At 38.6% G+C, this 15,988-nt stretch overlaps 2 protein-coding genes across 3 annotated transcripts; both read right to left on the bottom strand.

Moving 5' to 3' along the window:
- Window positions 1-780: 780 nt before the first annotated feature.
- LOC122882311 (fucolectin-like) lies at window positions 781-5,271 on the bottom strand. 2 transcript variants are annotated; one of them, XM_044209579.1, is made up of 6 exons: window positions 5,133-5,271; window positions 4,901-4,968; window positions 2,378-2,663; window positions 1,983-2,137; window positions 1,557-1,836; window positions 781-1,074 (listed from the first exon to the last, which is right to left on the bottom strand). In XM_044209579.1, the coding sequence occupies exons 2-6, from the start codon at window positions 4,962-4,964 to the stop codon at window positions 915-917; spliced, it is 945 nt and encodes a 314-aa protein (XP_044065514.1). In that variant the 5' UTR covers window positions 4,965-4,968; window positions 5,133-5,271; the 3' UTR covers window positions 781-914. The 2 variants fall into 2 exon arrangements, with proteins under 2 accessions (XP_044065514.1, XP_044065515.1); XM_044209580.1 differs by having other exon boundaries at window positions 983-1,074; window positions 1,543-1,836.
- A 1,313-nt stretch (window positions 5,272-6,584) lies between these two features.
- LOC122882310 (fucolectin-3-like) lies at window positions 6,585-15,236 on the bottom strand. The gene is made up of 6 exons (XM_044209578.1): window positions 14,643-15,236; window positions 12,183-12,247; window positions 9,349-9,634; window positions 8,523-8,677; window positions 7,813-8,092; window positions 6,585-7,129 (listed from the first exon to the last, which is right to left on the bottom strand). The coding sequence occupies exons 2-6, from the start codon at window positions 12,244-12,246 to the stop codon at window positions 6,970-6,972; spliced, it is 945 nt and encodes a 314-aa protein (XP_044065513.1). The 5' UTR covers window position 12,247; window positions 14,643-15,236; the 3' UTR covers window positions 6,585-6,969.
- Between the last annotated feature and the right edge of the window lie 752 nt (window positions 15,237-15,988).

Below are 15,988 nucleotides of genomic sequence, written 5' to 3'. Positions count from 1 at the left end.
CTATTGCTTTTTTGTCTTAAATGTATGTTAGAAAAATAGAAATCAGAAACTTACTTTCCTTCTTAATATTTATTATATTCAGGAATGTTTTGCTTGGCACAAAGCAGTTGTTAAGCCTTTTTTTTTTCTTACAAATTAACTAAAGTAAAACAAATTGTATTAATCAGTCACTGGGCCGGCTATGGCTCAGGAGGTAGAGCTGGTCGTCCACTAATCTTGTGGTTGGCGGTTCAATCCCCAGCTGTGTGTGTGTGTGAATGGATGGATGAATGAGAGTACATTGTCCGTTAGGGAGAAAAGCGCTATGTAAGTGCAGTCCAGTCCATTTACTGTGCATGCAATTTAGGCAAAATGTGGCTGTGGACAAGACCGATCACATAGACACAAGTTAAAAACATGACTGTTTCTTCTTCAACTCCATATTCTTTAATTGTGTTAAAGTTTAATCAAGTGGGCTATGATCCAGACCAACATGTAAGGCTCTTTTAATGATTTCATTTTACTTCAAGATAACATATTATGCAGCAGCAGGGGAAGGCAATACAATCACGTTCAGTAAGACAGCTCAAAACAACATTAAAATATATATAGTACGCCTATTTCACATGATTGTTGTATATTGTTGTAGCCTGATATTAACACAGAGATAATCACAGTGGTGAGAGCTGTGTATCTGACTAATGCCATTTTTCCACAGGCATGGGTTAGCCTGCTTAAATCACGCACTGCTTTCTTTTCCCGTAGGTCTCAAAATGGTCTTAAAATGAACTACAAACTTTGCCCCATGTTGCACACAGTTTTATTGCTTATTTTTCATGCAAACAATCAAATTAAAGCTCAATCTATTATTCTGATTAGTTTGAGTACATAAAACAGTATTGGCTAAATCCTTGCAAATTAAGTGAATCTTAAAGCTAATCCAGTCTGGAGCCATACACCTCCACCTCACACAGAGTCAGGAACTCTTCTCTTCCTTGGATGACTATGTTAACATAGCGTCCATCCATCCCATTCATCATGTTGCACTGGAATTCAGCAGTAACACCTGGCGGGATGCTTGTGATCTCAGCACACCTGGTAGAAGAAGCAGAATTCACATAATTAGTTAAGAAATAGTTCATTTTCACCACAGCCATGTGTATAATTTGACAAACAACATACACTGAGACAGACATGGGGTTTGTAGACTTCACTTTGTTAGTGGCAAATGTTGGTGGCAAATGTTTTTATTAGGCCTTGATAATGTAAAAAAGGGAAAGTTACCACATTGACTTTCAATTCCATAAAAAAGCACCTGGACTGATAAATCAGCCAGGTTGATATATCAGCCAATATTATCTTATTGCAGATATATCTGTATCAGTGTATATGTAACGAACAATAATTTGCAGTACAGTACAGAAATGCCAAACTAGGATTGAGATCATTTAGAAAGAACTCCTAAATATCAATATCAGTATGGGTTAGGCTGTATCATACAATCTGCTGTGCCGTAAAAAGACTGGAGTGTATATATATGTATGTATTAGTATTATAATTAACCGGCTGTGAACTACTTGGGATTGTTGTTGCCATTGTTGTCAAGAGAATCTCCAATGCGGATCTCGGCTCCACCGAGTCGTGCTTCATTACTGTCTCTGTTGGTGATCTTAACAGAAAACACTTTGTGGGTTTTGCGCAGATCCAGTCGCCACCAGGGACTGTTCTCGTTCTTTGTGTGACTGCAGGACGCCTGTTCCCACTTGCTGGCACGATTCCCATCAATGGCATTATATGCAGCACCAAATGAATACAGTGACGACTGTGTGGCTTTTCCTTGGAGTGCCAGGTTCTCTCCTGCAAAAACAATATAATATCAGTACTGATACCTAGGTTTATTTTTTTGTTTGTTTGTTTTTGGTGTTTTCATCACAATTAAGTCAATTGAGAATTTTCTTAAATGTGTCACAATGTCTTGTGGGACCTATGGCTCAAATTCTCACCAGTTGGGGCACGGTACCCATAAACCTCCACTTCACACAGTGTAAGAATCCTCTTTAAACCAGGTAGACGCACAATCACGTAACGTCCCTCCACGCGATTGGTGAAAGTCAGAGTGAATGAGTTCCCTGCAGGGATTTGAGAAATCTCACCAACCCTAAACGAGACAGAAAGAGAGGAAGCAGCGCATTAATGACAGTATGTTCAGTATCTACTTGGGGGTTTCTCGGAGAAACAGGTCTGTTGTAACTGGACTGAGGTTGAAGGTATAGTGTGGTAATGAATATTGAACAGAGCTGCTGTAACAATGAGCAGTTAAATTTCTCTGGAAGAAATAAAGGTACAAAATTGTAGTTCTAGCTATCACATTTTCTTATAACTATTAATATTCACTCACACTGGGTTAGCGGCACCATTGTCTTGTAAAGAGTTGCCTATGTGGATCTGCACCCCGTTGAGCCTCTCTGCACAGCAGTCTGCTCTGTTGGTGATGGTGACGGAGGTGACGATGTAGGACTCCAGCAGGTCCACTCTCCACCAGGGGTTGGTTTGTTCAACAGAGTGGGTGCATGATCCAGAATTGAAGAAAGAGTCACGGTTTCCATCAATAGCATTGAAGGCAGATCCCAATGAGTGCTCCAAACGATGTGACTGCGTCGCTTTTCCACGCAAGGCCACATTTTCTATGAATGAGACAGTTGAACACACACATTGTAATGTATAATGGAAAAATGTAAATTACTAAACCTGCCTCTTGGGGGCAGCCGAAACACAACATTGATGATATGGCGAATTTGTTGGCAAACAGTTGCTTATTTATACATCCAGCAGTTATGGAACAACATTAACATTCATTTGGAGTTTTGTGTTTCTGTCCACCTGGTGAATCTAAGTCCAGTATTCACTCTCTTTCAGCTCTGTTTTTGGTCTTGACCAACTCCTGAAGGAAACATCTGGCTCTTTAGCTGCTAAATGCTCCACCATGTTCACCAGCTAGTCTCTAACAGCTGTTTGCTGCTGAGCAGGTAGTGTACAGTGGGTTTTTAGAGATATTTCACTGAAAACAGCAGCTCGCTGCGGCCAAAAACAAAACTATGAGACTGAACCGAAAGAGTAAAGTTGCAGTCCGGACAGCTAAACAATGAGCTGAAACTATAAAGCGCTGTAAAGCCGAGGGGAGCTGCAGATTCAGATGATAATTCTCTGTAGGTTCATCACTGCGAGCGACACCTTTCACACTGTTGTCACACTGTCATTGATCAGTGGTGGAAAGAGTACTGTAATCTGTAGTAGAATTACTGTTACATTACTGAAATATTACTCAACTACAAGTAAAACTACTGGTGTTAAAAAAAATACTTTAGTAACAGAACAAAGTATTTGAAAAACAAAATATATTCAGTGGTCTGATTTCTTATTTTTTTGTATGTTTGTCACACTTGGTGGAACCACTTGAGGTCACGAACAGATGGACACTCGCCTTCCAAAAAGTTCAACTTTTCTCTCGTCAGTCCACAGAGTATTTTCCCAAAAGTCTTCAAGCAAAGATCATGAAGATTTTTGGGAAAATACTCTGTGGACTGACGAGAGAAGAGTTGAACTTTTTGGAAGGTGTGTGTCCCATTACATCTGGCGTAAAAGTAACACCGCATTTCAGAAAAAGAACATCATACCAACAGTAAAATATGGAGGCGATAGTGTGATGGTCTGGGGCTGTTTTGCTGCTTCAGGACCTGGAAGACTTGCTGTGATAAATGGAACCATGAATTCTGCTGTCTACCAAAAACTCCTGAAGGAGAATGTCCGGCCATCTGTTCGTGACCTCAAGCTGAAGCGAACTTGGGGTGTGCAGCAGGACAATGATCCAAAACACACCAGCAAGTCCACCTCTGAATGGCTGAAGAAGAACAAAATGAAGTCTTTGGAGTGGCCTAGTCAAAGTCCCGACCTGAATCCTATTGAGATGCTGTGGCATGACCTTAAAAAGGCAGTTCATGCTCGAAAACCCTCCAATGTGGCTGAATTACAACAATTCTGCAAAGATGAGTGGGCCAAAATTCCTCCACAGCGCTGTGAAAGACTCATTGCAAGTTATCGCAAACGCTTGATTGCAGTTGTTGCTGCTACGGGTGGCCCAACCAGTTATTAGGTTTAGGGGGCAATCACTTTTTCACACAGGGCTATGAAGGTTTGGATTTTGTTTTCCCTTAATAACAACCTTCATTTAAAAACTGCATTTTGTGTTTACTTGTGTTATCTTTGACTAATATTAAAATTTGTTTGATGATCTGAAACATTTAAGTGTGACAAACATGCAAAAAAATAAATCAGGAAGGGGGGCAAACACTTTTTCACACCACTATATTTCTCTGACACATGATAAAAGGTATGAATTATTGAATTTGGTTCAATAAATAAATACATTTTTATTTCATTGGACTTTTATTTCATAATGCCACATTTATTTACTAAACTGTGTTTTTGTGCGTGTATTGTTGAGATTTTAAAACAAATCTCGAATAATTCCATGTGTGAGTTTTCAATTGATATTTACAAGGTTGTTTATGTTATTTACTGAAATTGATTGGATGTGGCAAAGCCCTACCTAGAAAATATTCCACCATCCACACACATCCCAAAATTTTTTTAATGTGTTAAGTATTTGTTCATTTACATTCCACATTTTAGCCATTACATGTGCTCGTGATACTATGATTAGGAATTATTATACATTTGAATTAAGACTGCATTAGGCTAAAACTTATTTATGCACAAATTATTATAACTATTTTTGTGAAGTGCCCCTGGAATTCTATTTATTTTATAAATGACCCCAGATTTTTGCCCACCAAAAATGTCTTCACTTGTGTGATGTCTTATAGTTAACACATAAATACAGATATTTCCGCATCGTACTTACGATAAGTGTAAGCTGAGCATGTCCCCGAGAGGAGCAGCAGAAGAAATACTACGCTGTGGTTCATTATTCTGGTTGAGACAGACAGGAGAGAAAATTGTTTGTAGAGTGTTTTGAAGTGTAATTCTTGAAGGTTTGATAAATAAGGGCCCTGATCAGTAAAGCAAAATACAAATAATTTGCAACATACAAGATGCATTGATAAAATAAATGAAATGAGATAAGAAATGCTTACCGATTCCTGGTTAAAAGCAATGTTTTATCCCTGGAGTCCAACGACAACTCTTAGCCTCAGCGAGAGCTTCTTCACTCTAGGCGGTCAGACTAGACTGAACTCATGTGCCTGGAGATAAAACCCCTTAAAAACAATTTGTTTGTGTAAAATCTCCGTCATACAGTCAATCATTAATTAAGATCACGTTCTTCACTGTCCAATCACATCACATCTTTAGTTGAACAAGGTTCCAGTGATCATCTAAGATCACACCATTAAATATTCACCAAAGGTTATGTCATAAAATTGACTAGGTCTTTAGTTTAACACATTTACAGTTACAATAATTCTTACACTTAACTATAAAATAGCAAGAATGTATAATTTCACTATGAATTATGAAAGGCGTCCAAACTACGTGCGGGCCGACACCTTCATTTATATGACTTGTTAGTTATTTTAAAATTAGAATTATATTCGACCCACTTAGTATATTAATGTGTGAGTATCACTCACAGGAGGCACTCTACCAGAGTCGCCCGGCTGGGTGATGTGATGAGTTCTGTGGTGAAAACTATTATTCTCATCTGATGGAGAGCGCTTTATCACCAGGAGCTTCTACCACTCAGATGTGTGCTCACTTAGTCGTGGGACAGTTCTGGAGCGGTTCTCTTCTCTGAGATCTGAAATTGACCGTTTTTTGAAAGAAAAAGGAAACAGCCTTGTTGAACTGTGCAACCCTGAGTGGTTGGCCGACCATCTTTTTAGTTGATCTCACCTGCCATCTGAATACAAAGAACAAAAGCTTGCAAGGAAAAGATGGGCTTATGTTGCAAACGTATGCACACATGAAATAATTAGTTGTGAAGCTTTTCTGATTTTTTTGAGAGGCAAATCAGTTACGGCAATGTTGCACACTTCCCAACTCTGCAGGAAATGATCTCCAGTTTCCCAACCGCCAACATTTCTGTGAAAATTTTGAAATATGTGCCTGTGCTCGCACCACTGAGTTTACCCAGCGCTTTCAAGATTTCGCTGCCGTTGAGGAAGGAGTACAGTCACCACCAGCAGCTCCTACTGTCAGCGTTCAACAGGGGTTTGGAGAAGTCCAGGTTTCCCCTGTTGAGGCGCCATGCCAAGAGCATCCTCAGTTTTTTTTTACTCTGCATACATATGTGACACATTTTCTCTGAACTGAACAAGAGCAGACTGAGGTCCAAGAGAACTGACAGTCACCTCTGTGATATACTTTGAATCGCCCCTACAAGACTTATAACTGACCTGAAAGCAATTCTTCTATCCAAGGCCCAGCATCACTGTTCCTGTTGTATGATTTTTTTTTTTTTTACAGTTACTAATTGATTGGTTCCTTTTAAAAAATAACAATACAACTCAATTTATTATTCAGTTTTCAACTTTATATGTAACTTTAAAAAAGGTTTTGATCCAGACCAATAATGATGAAATGAAAAGGCTGTTTTAATGATTTAATTGTATTTCAGTATTTATTACATGCATAGTTTTATCCTGCAGCAGGCAGTGACAGAACACTTAACAATATAATGGCCAAATATAATATTTATGTACTAAGTAGTGCTTTAAAGAAATCCCACAATGGAATAAAAGTCGAATATCCATAGCATGTGCACTACTTTTTGCTAAAAATCCCACAATGCAATCACTGTCATGCTAGGAGATCTTTCAAGAGGAAGTGATTTTGGACACAAATTGTGGCACTTGTTGCACTACATGTTATTGTTTATTTCTGATGATATAGAAGCTTAAGCTGTGATTCCAGTTAGTATGAGTATACGTAAGAGCAAAATGCTTGTGTTATGCGTTTTGAACTTCTTCAGACCTAGTCCAGTCTGGAGCCATACACCTCCACCTCACACAGAGTCAGGAACTCTTCTCTTCCTGGGATGACTATGTTAACATAGCGTCCATCTATCCCCTTCATCATGTTACACTGGAAATCAGCAGTGGCACCTGGCGGGATACTTGTGATCTCAGCACACCTGGTAGAAGAAGCAGAAATCACTTAGTTAACTCCAAAATAGGTTGGTCTTTGTTACTTAAACAAAGGGCATGAAGCAGTAATAAAATACTTTAAAAAGTAAAACCAAATAAACATACACATATATAAAATAATAAAAAATATAGTGTAATATTATGAAATTATACAAGTCAGTTAAAAGCCAGGTGAAAAGGTGTGCTGTTAGCTGAAACAAAACAAAACCGAACTAGCAATAGGGATAAAGAACAGTAATTTACTGCGCAGTTTAGGTGCCATTACAGAAAATGCACCATCAATGCTTTGTAAGGGATTGGTAAGTGATGGCCCCAAGCCTTTTTGCGATACAAGATGTTTCGTAGGGGCAGCACAACCACCAGTAAAAACAACACATAGATATTATCATCCATTCATCCATTGTTAATATAATAAAACTAAGAGTCTACATACCAGTTAGCAGCGCTGAGAGGTTACACTTAGGCACAGAGTTGCTTTGAGCTAAATGCTAACATTAGCGTGCTAAAATGCTGATGTTCAACAGGTAATGTTTGCCATGTTAACGATCTTAACCATGTTAACCATCCGCTAGCATGGCTAAAGATATTGGTAAAAGCAGCTGTAAAATATGTTGTGTTGAAATATGGCACAAATGTATCTAAAGATGTAAATAAAGAAACCGGGGGCTACCTGGTATTATTGTTGCCATTGTTTTCAAGAGAATCTCCAATTCGGATCTCAGCTCCGTTGAGTCGCTCTGGGTCCGCATCTGTGTTGGTGATCTTAACAGAAAACACTTTGTGGGTTTTGCGCAGATCCAGTCGCCACCAGGGGTTGATGTTGTTGTTTGTGTGACTGCAGGAGCCGTCTTCCCACTTGCTGGCACGGTTCCCATCAATGGCATTATATGCAGCGCCAAATGAAAACAGTGACGACTGTGTGGCTTTTCCTTGGAGTGCCAGGTTCTCTCCTGCAAAAAGAGCACACTTACAGAAATGACCTTTGATACCTGGACTTATTTGCGGGTATCATTAAAAACAAAATGACAACAAATTATAGGTTTTGTTAAATGCACTACATGTATGATTTCTCATGGGAAAAAAAGATGCAGATTTTTTCTTGCAATGTTCAATTTTATTTCTCCTATGACTCATTGAGAAAATGTGATTTAATTTGCAGTCATAATGTAGGATGCAGGATAAAGGCAGGATTAACCACTATTTATAATACGATTCTTACCAAAGTTTCTCCAGTGCAAATGTAGCTTGTAAGCACGTTCACTTAATAACATACAAAATGTATCATATGATTTTGTTTTTGGATTATACCGCAGTTTATAAATAAGATAACAATTACTACATACTGTTCACATTTCTTTATGTAATAGCTCAAATTCTCACCAGTTGGGGCACGGTACCCATAGACTTCCACTTCGCAGAGTGTAAGAATCCTGCCTGAACCGGGTAGAAGCAAAATCACATAACGTCCCTCCACACGCTCAGTGAAAGCCAGATTGAACGATTTGGCTGCACCGATTTCAGCAATTGTCCCAACCCTAACAGAGACAGAGAGAAAGAAGGCAGCACATGAATCACATTTTATACATGCAGTCCTTAAGGGTTCAATGTTAACATGAAGATAAAAGAAACAGGCCTCTTGAGACTGGCTGAAGGTTTGATTCTTTAAAGTCGAACTGAAAATGTAATAATCCTCACCTTTTGTGTAAGGAAATATAAACTCTAATGATACTGTAACTATTGTGCATAGTTTTCCATTTTTCCGTTGGAATTTAAGTGATATACCAAACTATTTTTTGTGCCCGCCTACACATACTGTATATTGCACCAATCAAATTACCAGTACCAGCCATGCCACGCCCCTCCGGAGAAAACAAATGTACAGTAGGGGGCGCTGTCACTACAGAAAGATAAAACAAGATTTACATTTTTTCTTTTTGGTAACTACAATTTTGAATGAATAATTTGACACGAGTCAAAACAAACACTAGGATGTACAGGATGCATTGATTTCATAGCAAAAATGAATTTGAGTTTGAATTTAAACTGACTTTGAAAACCTGGGTAGTATTTGAATCAGTAACAACCTCAACTGCTTCGACTGCACCCTTTAGCAAGACTTTTGCTGTTCCTATGAGAATCAGAGGTGGAAATGAGCAAGATAAAATAAAAAAGGCAAAATAAATGTTTTTTTTTCATATTCACTCACACTGGATTAGCGGAACCATTGTCTTCTAAAGAGTTGCCGATGTGGATCTGCACCCCGTTGAGCCTGTGTTCACAGCAGTCTCCTCTGTTGGTGATGGTGACGGAGGTGACGATGTAGGACTCCAGCAGGTCCACTCTCCACCAGGGGTTGGTTTGTTCAGCAGAGTGGGTGCATGATCCAGAATTGAAGACAGATTCACGGTTTCCATCAATAGCATTGTAGGCAGCCCCAAATGTGTGCACATAACGTTGTGACTGGGTCGCTTTTCCACGCAAGGCCACATTTTCTATGAATGAGACAGTTGAACACATACATATAGAAGATATAATGGTAGATTGTGAATTGTTGAGCTTAAATCAATGTCTCAACTACTAATTTTACTGTGGTCCTGAGAGCTCAACGCACTGCAACTAAAGAAACACATGCAAATAGACAAAGCACAGAGTACAGGTAATACAACCAAATACAGAAAACACAACCAATTCAGAAATACTGCTGCTCAGAAAAAGCACTAATTTGAAAAGGACGTTTCCAGGTGTTAGGGACCAAGCATGAGGCAATGAGGAAACAAAAGTTTTAGATGAAAACTGGGGTTTTATTTACCCAAATTATGCAATACAATAAAAACCAAGAAATGAATAACTAGCCATCAACGAAATCTAACTATACTCAATATCAAAGAAACTAGAGAAAGAAGAACAACAATAACACACAAGGGGAAAACAAGATAGACACCAACTACAACTAAATACAAAGTAGAACTAACTAACTAGACTAACTAAACCCAAAGCCCCCCATAACATGGCAGCAAATGGTTTGGCCCGATGAGCTGGCTCCAGGGCTGTGTCATAATGCTGCGTTCCAGACAATGTCGGAGGTCAGAATTTCCCAGTTTAAATTTCCGACGTCCGACCTCCAAGCGTTCCAGGTGCACTGCGTCAAGCGTAAACAAAAAACATGGCGGACTGTGACAAACTGAGGTTTCTTTGGCAGGTGTACACACAATTCTCTCAGCAGTGCAGCCTCCTTGCATATATAAACGAAACAGAGGAGGAAACAACGACGCATGAACAAACGCCATTCTAGGCCTACATATTATTTTACAGCACTTTTATACTTGGAAATGTATCTTAATATCCCATTCACTAGCCTTATACAATACTGTAGTCTACCCCCCCCTCCCTTGATTGAAATGTAGCTTAATGTGAGCGTCCATGGGTGCTGCCATTGTCAGACAACTGCTTCTTCATGAAGTTGGGCTACATGATTTTGCTCTGAGTCCACAAGTAGGAACTCCGACTTTGAGTGGCGTTCCATTGTACTTTTTCTAGTAGGAGGTCGGAAATGTTTGAGTTCTGAGCTGTCTGCAACGCAGCATCAGCCCTGACAAAGCGTAGCAAAACACTTATTTAAACGGAAATGGTGGTGCCTTGAACACTCTGTTGTGCACACAAGTGCACTGCACTGCACTGCCCTTTTAATACGCCAGGGTTTATATACACGCCGCTGTGATTGGGTAACACTTCCGACACAGCCACCAAACGCGAGAAAACGTGCTTCAAACCCCATTGCACAGCGTTGCGAGGAAACATGTCGTTCAACCCGGAAACCGTAGCAAAACGGTGCACATTGGTTTCAGTCACTACAGTTTTAAAATGTGTGCACTTCATATAAACAATGTAAGGTTAAAAGCAAATAAACAAATTCCAAATTAAACAAACTGTGTGATGTTAATTGTTTGGGTGTGGTTGACTGCAAATGATATGAACCCGTGTAGGTAGGTAGAGAGTGTGAATTGGGACCATATCACCATGTGTGGCTGTGGCCATCACACCAGGGGACACTAAATGATGAACAGTGTGCAGGCATGCAAGTTATTGCATGATTGTGGCTCATGGAGTTAATTACTCTATGACTTAGTGTGATATAGGCCACTTGTATGAACACTGAACATTATATACGCTTGCTATACACTAGGTGTAAAGGAAATATCTGCAATAATATCTGAATCATGCAATCAGAATGTTAAAACTGAAATAAACTTAAACTGTTAAAGTTCATTTTCCAACACCACTGATGTGTAGTCGACTATAGTGCCTTTCTGTATATGGTTGTTGTCTATACTTGCAACATTTCGTTATGCTGCACGTGTTGTCAAATTGATGATGTTACTCAGTGTTTAGTTTCTTTGCAGTGTTTTTTTCCTAAAGGCTGCATATGTGTTGTCGAATTGGTGTTTTTTCTTTATTTGATTGTGTTTTGTCTCTTTGCATGTGTTTTATCTTTTTTTATGTTGCAGTGCGTTGCGCTCTCAGGGCCACCGTATAATAATATACTTTAAGTAAACCTTTTACTCAGTACAGAAATCCTGCAGAAAGTTTTTGCAGACAAGATTGCAGAAAAGGGAAAGTTAGTCTGCTAATACAGGAGAGTGCAGACCAGCTATTGCAGCAGCAAAACATAAAACATATACTTAATATGAGCAGTGAAATTCCAACATTTTGTTGCAGAACACAACTCTGCTGGTAAAAAAAACTAAATTACATAGAAAAGTCATGTGCATTTATCACTGGAGTTGTAAAGCTTTTGCTACACAACATTAGTTGACTTGAATATGTTTTTAGCTGTGGAAGAAAATAACACCACAACTCAAAAGCAAAAGCTAAAGTCCAGACAGTTAAACTTAATTTGAAAAGATGCAATTTGCTTTTCTTGCTAAAAAATAACAGACCTACAACTAAAATGACACATAATCATCAAATGGCACAGCCAAATATTATTTTATAATGCTTTACAATGAAGACGTCATACATATACTTTCAGATCATACTTACGATACGTGGAAGCTGAGCATGTCTCCAGGAGGAGTAGCAGAAGGAAAACACTGGGTTTCATCATTCTGGTTGACACAGATGAGTTATTAATAGACCAAACACTTCACACTTATTATCTTTTATTATTACTGTTAGAAATGTATCGTATTAGAATTGTAAAGGAGGGATTATAACAGTAATTTTGAATGTGACATTCCAGATTTAGAGGAACATGAAGAGAGTTAAAATGAGCAGAAAATGAGACCATGTTGGAAAAAATATCACTGTGGTTTGCAAGTCTGAAAGTCATTAACATGGCTCTGTGTAGTTATAGTTTCTGTGTGAGAGAATCTGTTCCATTTAAATAAGGCAAAAACAATTAAAGCCCCTGAAAACTTGGTGTAAGAGCTTAAGTATTTTTCTATAACTTTAAATATTCACAACTAAATAAGTTTGGGAAGAACATTCTTAGGTATTATTTAGTAAAGCACAAAAACTCAGTAATTCATTTGATCAGATTTGATTGCCAGTGGCCCGGCAACATATGAAAACAACCACACAACTGTCATCACATTTTGATTCAAATGTCGTTAAATCCTGATTGGTGCACAAAAGTATGTGACATCACCTTTTTCCAACTGAACCTCACCCATTTCAAACCAGTGAGAGGAGCTCAGACAAAAACGCAAATATAGAAATAACTCAAACTGTTTTCAGGGCCTTTAAAGGTCAGAAGTGAGATATGCAATGTATTAGAAGTCTAAAGAAATATTGGAAATATGGAGAAAGTGTTAAATGGAATTCATTTATATAGCAATTTTATCCAAAAGCCCTCTTATTCACCCATTCGCACACACACAGTAACACATTGATGGCCTAGCCATCAGAAACTTGCTGTGTTACAATAAAATGGTGTAGTTTTATTGGTGAAAACTGAATTATGTTTGGTGTCGTCCAAAAAGGAGGCTATGGAAGCAAATAGTAGCCGTAAAAATTAAAATCTTACATTAAACCATCTGTGTAAATGTATGTGATTTGAGTTTCCCTATTTGGTATTAACAGTAGGTAATTTCAAGTGGTGCAATGTAAAAAAAAAAATTAAATTAAAAATTAAAAAAAACTATTTATAGGCTTTACAAAAAATGTACTCAAGTTACTCAAACTGGATTGGTTAAATTCAGAATAAAAAAACAAATTGGTAATTCAGACTACCGAGGATAAGCAATTGAGCCTGGATGGAATCGATCACCAGAATCAGAAATACTTTATTGATTCCCGAGGGGAAACTCTTTCATTACAGCTGCTCACTATCACGTCAGTGCACACTTGAGAATAGAAGGAATAGAAGTACTAAGCAAATCAAAATATAATACACTATAATACAGGTAAGATAAATTAAGTACAAAGTGCATATAAGTATAAAAGCTAAAATAAGTGCAAGTGGATTTAGAGGTTGATATGTACAGTATAATACAATGTAATAATATAAGTAATAACTAATAGTACATGTACTGTCAAGTTAAGTGTAGCTTATTAAGATAATTATGAGATGGTGGATATTGCACAGCAGTAATAGAAGTATGAATAAATATCAATAAATAGGGAATTTCAAACTGAAAACAGAGTATATTGCACAGCAGTACTAAACAGAGAATACTGCACAATTATTTCAAGTATTGCAGTGATGTTAATGATCCAATGTCCAGTTTAGTGACTTATGGTCATGTTTAAATTTCACTTACACAAAAGTTTACTCAAGTTTTGAAGAAAAAGGAAAGCTAAAAGTTGGAAAAAGTAAGACGAGACGGAGCCGCGGCAACAGGCAGCATGCACGTTGGTGCATGTGCACATCAGGAGATCGTCATATAGATCATCAATCCGTGATATAGTCCAAGCGTTGGATTTCAAGCGGAAAAAGTTTCCTGGGTAGCTCCAGTGTCAAAGTGCAATTTTTTAGCTTGAACTTTGGTGAATTTCACCAATACAAGTTGAGCAACCTGATTTTTAGACCTAACTTGATTTTTAAATCAGAATTTGACTACTTTGATTTGAGCAACTTGATTATTTATTATAGTTCCAATATCAGACACTTGAAGTTTCTATCTGATCTGAGTTTGTAAACTCTAAAAACAAACAAAAAATTCTAATTTTCTAATTTGCATTTCTTGAAATTACCTGCTGGAAATTTCAATAGGCGAATTCAAACCAAAAAATAAGTTCAATGCTATAAATTCAGTGTTATTTAAAATTCAACATTAAGTATTCAGTGGTTTTTAAATTTCAAAATTAGGATTAAGATTCAAATTATTATTATATTATTATTTGCTTCCTTATGCTGCAGAGGTACATATCTACATACTATATAAAATCTTTTGTGAGGTAACATATGCTCAGGCAGTAAAAAGCAGGTTAAGAGAGCAGGAAACACAGAAATTGATGTACTGAGATGATCTGATTCACCAAAGAAATGAAATGTGTTACCTGGAGACCCCGACAGAGCAAGCGCTTTCTTCCTGGAGTCTGATGATTCAATGAAAAAGAAAAAAGCTTCCAAATGCCTAAAACAAAGCAATTCCTGTGCTCTTTATATATATCTCTCTCTTCACCTCTACATCAGTTGAACCAATCATCATAAATCAGCTCATATTCATCTTCAACACTATCCAATCACATCCCATTGGTTTACACCCATGCTTGTGTATTTCACTTCCCTACTCGTGAATTAAGTTTCAGAGGTTATCAAAAGTACATGCCAACAAGTATGCCAAAGACCACACAATACTCACCAATTTCTTACCGATAATATTGGCTCAAGAGTGTACTGTATACATTAACTTTGATAAAATCAGAGTAATAAAATTACACTCACGTAGTGGCAGTGGTGCAATGTAACTAAGTACATTTACTCAAATACTAAGTACAACTTTGAGGGACTTGTACTTTACTTGAGTATTTCCATTTTATGCTACTTTATACTTCTACGCCACTACATTTCAGAGGCAAATATTGTACTTTTTACTCCACTACATTTGTCTGAAAACTTTCATATAGTTACTAGTTACTTTTTCAGATTATGATTTTACAAACAAAACATATGATTAATTTGTAGTATGATACATTGTTATAGATTAAACTATCCAACAGGGTATATCCATCCATCCATCCATCCATCCATCCATCCATCCATCCATCTTCTTCCGCTTATCCGGGGCCGGGTCGCGGGGGCAGCAGTCTAAGCAGGGACTCCCAGACTTCCTTCGCCCCAGACACTTCCTCCAGCTCCTCCGGGGGGATCCCGAGGCGTTCCCAGGCCAGCCGAGAGACATAGTCCCTCCAGCGTGTCCTGGGTCTTCCCCGGGGCCGCCTCCCGGTGGGACATGCCCAGAACACCTCCCGAGGGAGGCGTCCAGGAGGCATCCGGATCAGATGCCCTAGCCACCTCAGCTGGCTCCTCTCGACGTGGAGGAGCAGCGGCTCTACTCGAGCTCCCCGTGTGACTGAGCTCCTCACCCTATCTCTAAGGGAGCGCCCAGCCACTCGGCGGAGGAAGCCCATTTCGGCCGCTTGTATCCGCGATCTTGTCCTTTCGGTCACTACCCAAAGCTCATGACCATAGGTGAGGGCAGGAGCGTAGATTGACCGGTAAATCGAGAGCTTTGTCTTTCGACTCAGCTCCTTCTTTACCACAACGGTCCGATACAGCGCCCGCATCACTGCAGACGCTGCACCGATCCGCCTGTCAATCTCACGCTCCATCCGTCCCTCACTCGTGAACAAGACCCCGAGATCCAACAGGGTATAATGTAGGAAAATATTTGCTCTACTTC

The sequence above is a fragment of the Siniperca chuatsi genome, linkage group LG9 (genome assembly GCF_020085105.1).
Source record: "Siniperca chuatsi isolate FFG_IHB_CAS linkage group LG9, ASM2008510v1, whole genome shotgun sequence".
NCBI lineage: Eukaryota > Metazoa > Chordata > Actinopteri > Centrarchiformes > Sinipercidae > Siniperca > Siniperca chuatsi.
This window is presented reverse-complemented; position numbering and strand designations above follow the sequence as displayed.

Bases quoted from the DNA above. Each gene is read 5' to 3' on its own strand.
- LOC122882311 (XM_044209579.1), bottom strand. From the start codon at position 4,964: ATGAACCACAGCGTAGTATTTCTTCTGCTGCTCCTCTCGGGGACATGC. The intron at 2,138-2,377 runs GTGAGTGAATAT...TGTCTCGTTTAG, and splicing joins AATGGTGCCGCTAACCCAGT to GGTTGGTGAGATTTCTCAAA. The intron at 1,075-1,556 runs GTAGTTCACAGC...TTCTTCTACCAG, and splicing joins AATGGCAACAACAATCCCAA to GTGTGCTGAGATCACAAGCA.
- LOC122882310 (XM_044209578.1), bottom strand. From the start codon at position 12,246: ATGATGAAACCCAGTGTTTTCCTTCTGCTACTCCTCCTGGAGACATGC. The intron at 8,678-9,348 runs GTGAGTGAATAT...TGTCTCTGTTAG, and splicing joins AATGGTTCCGCTAATCCAGT to GGTTGGGACAATTGCTGAAA. The intron at 7,130-7,812 runs GTAGCCCCCGGT...TTCTTCTACCAG, and splicing joins AATGGCAACAATAATACCAG to GTGTGCTGAGATCACAAGTA.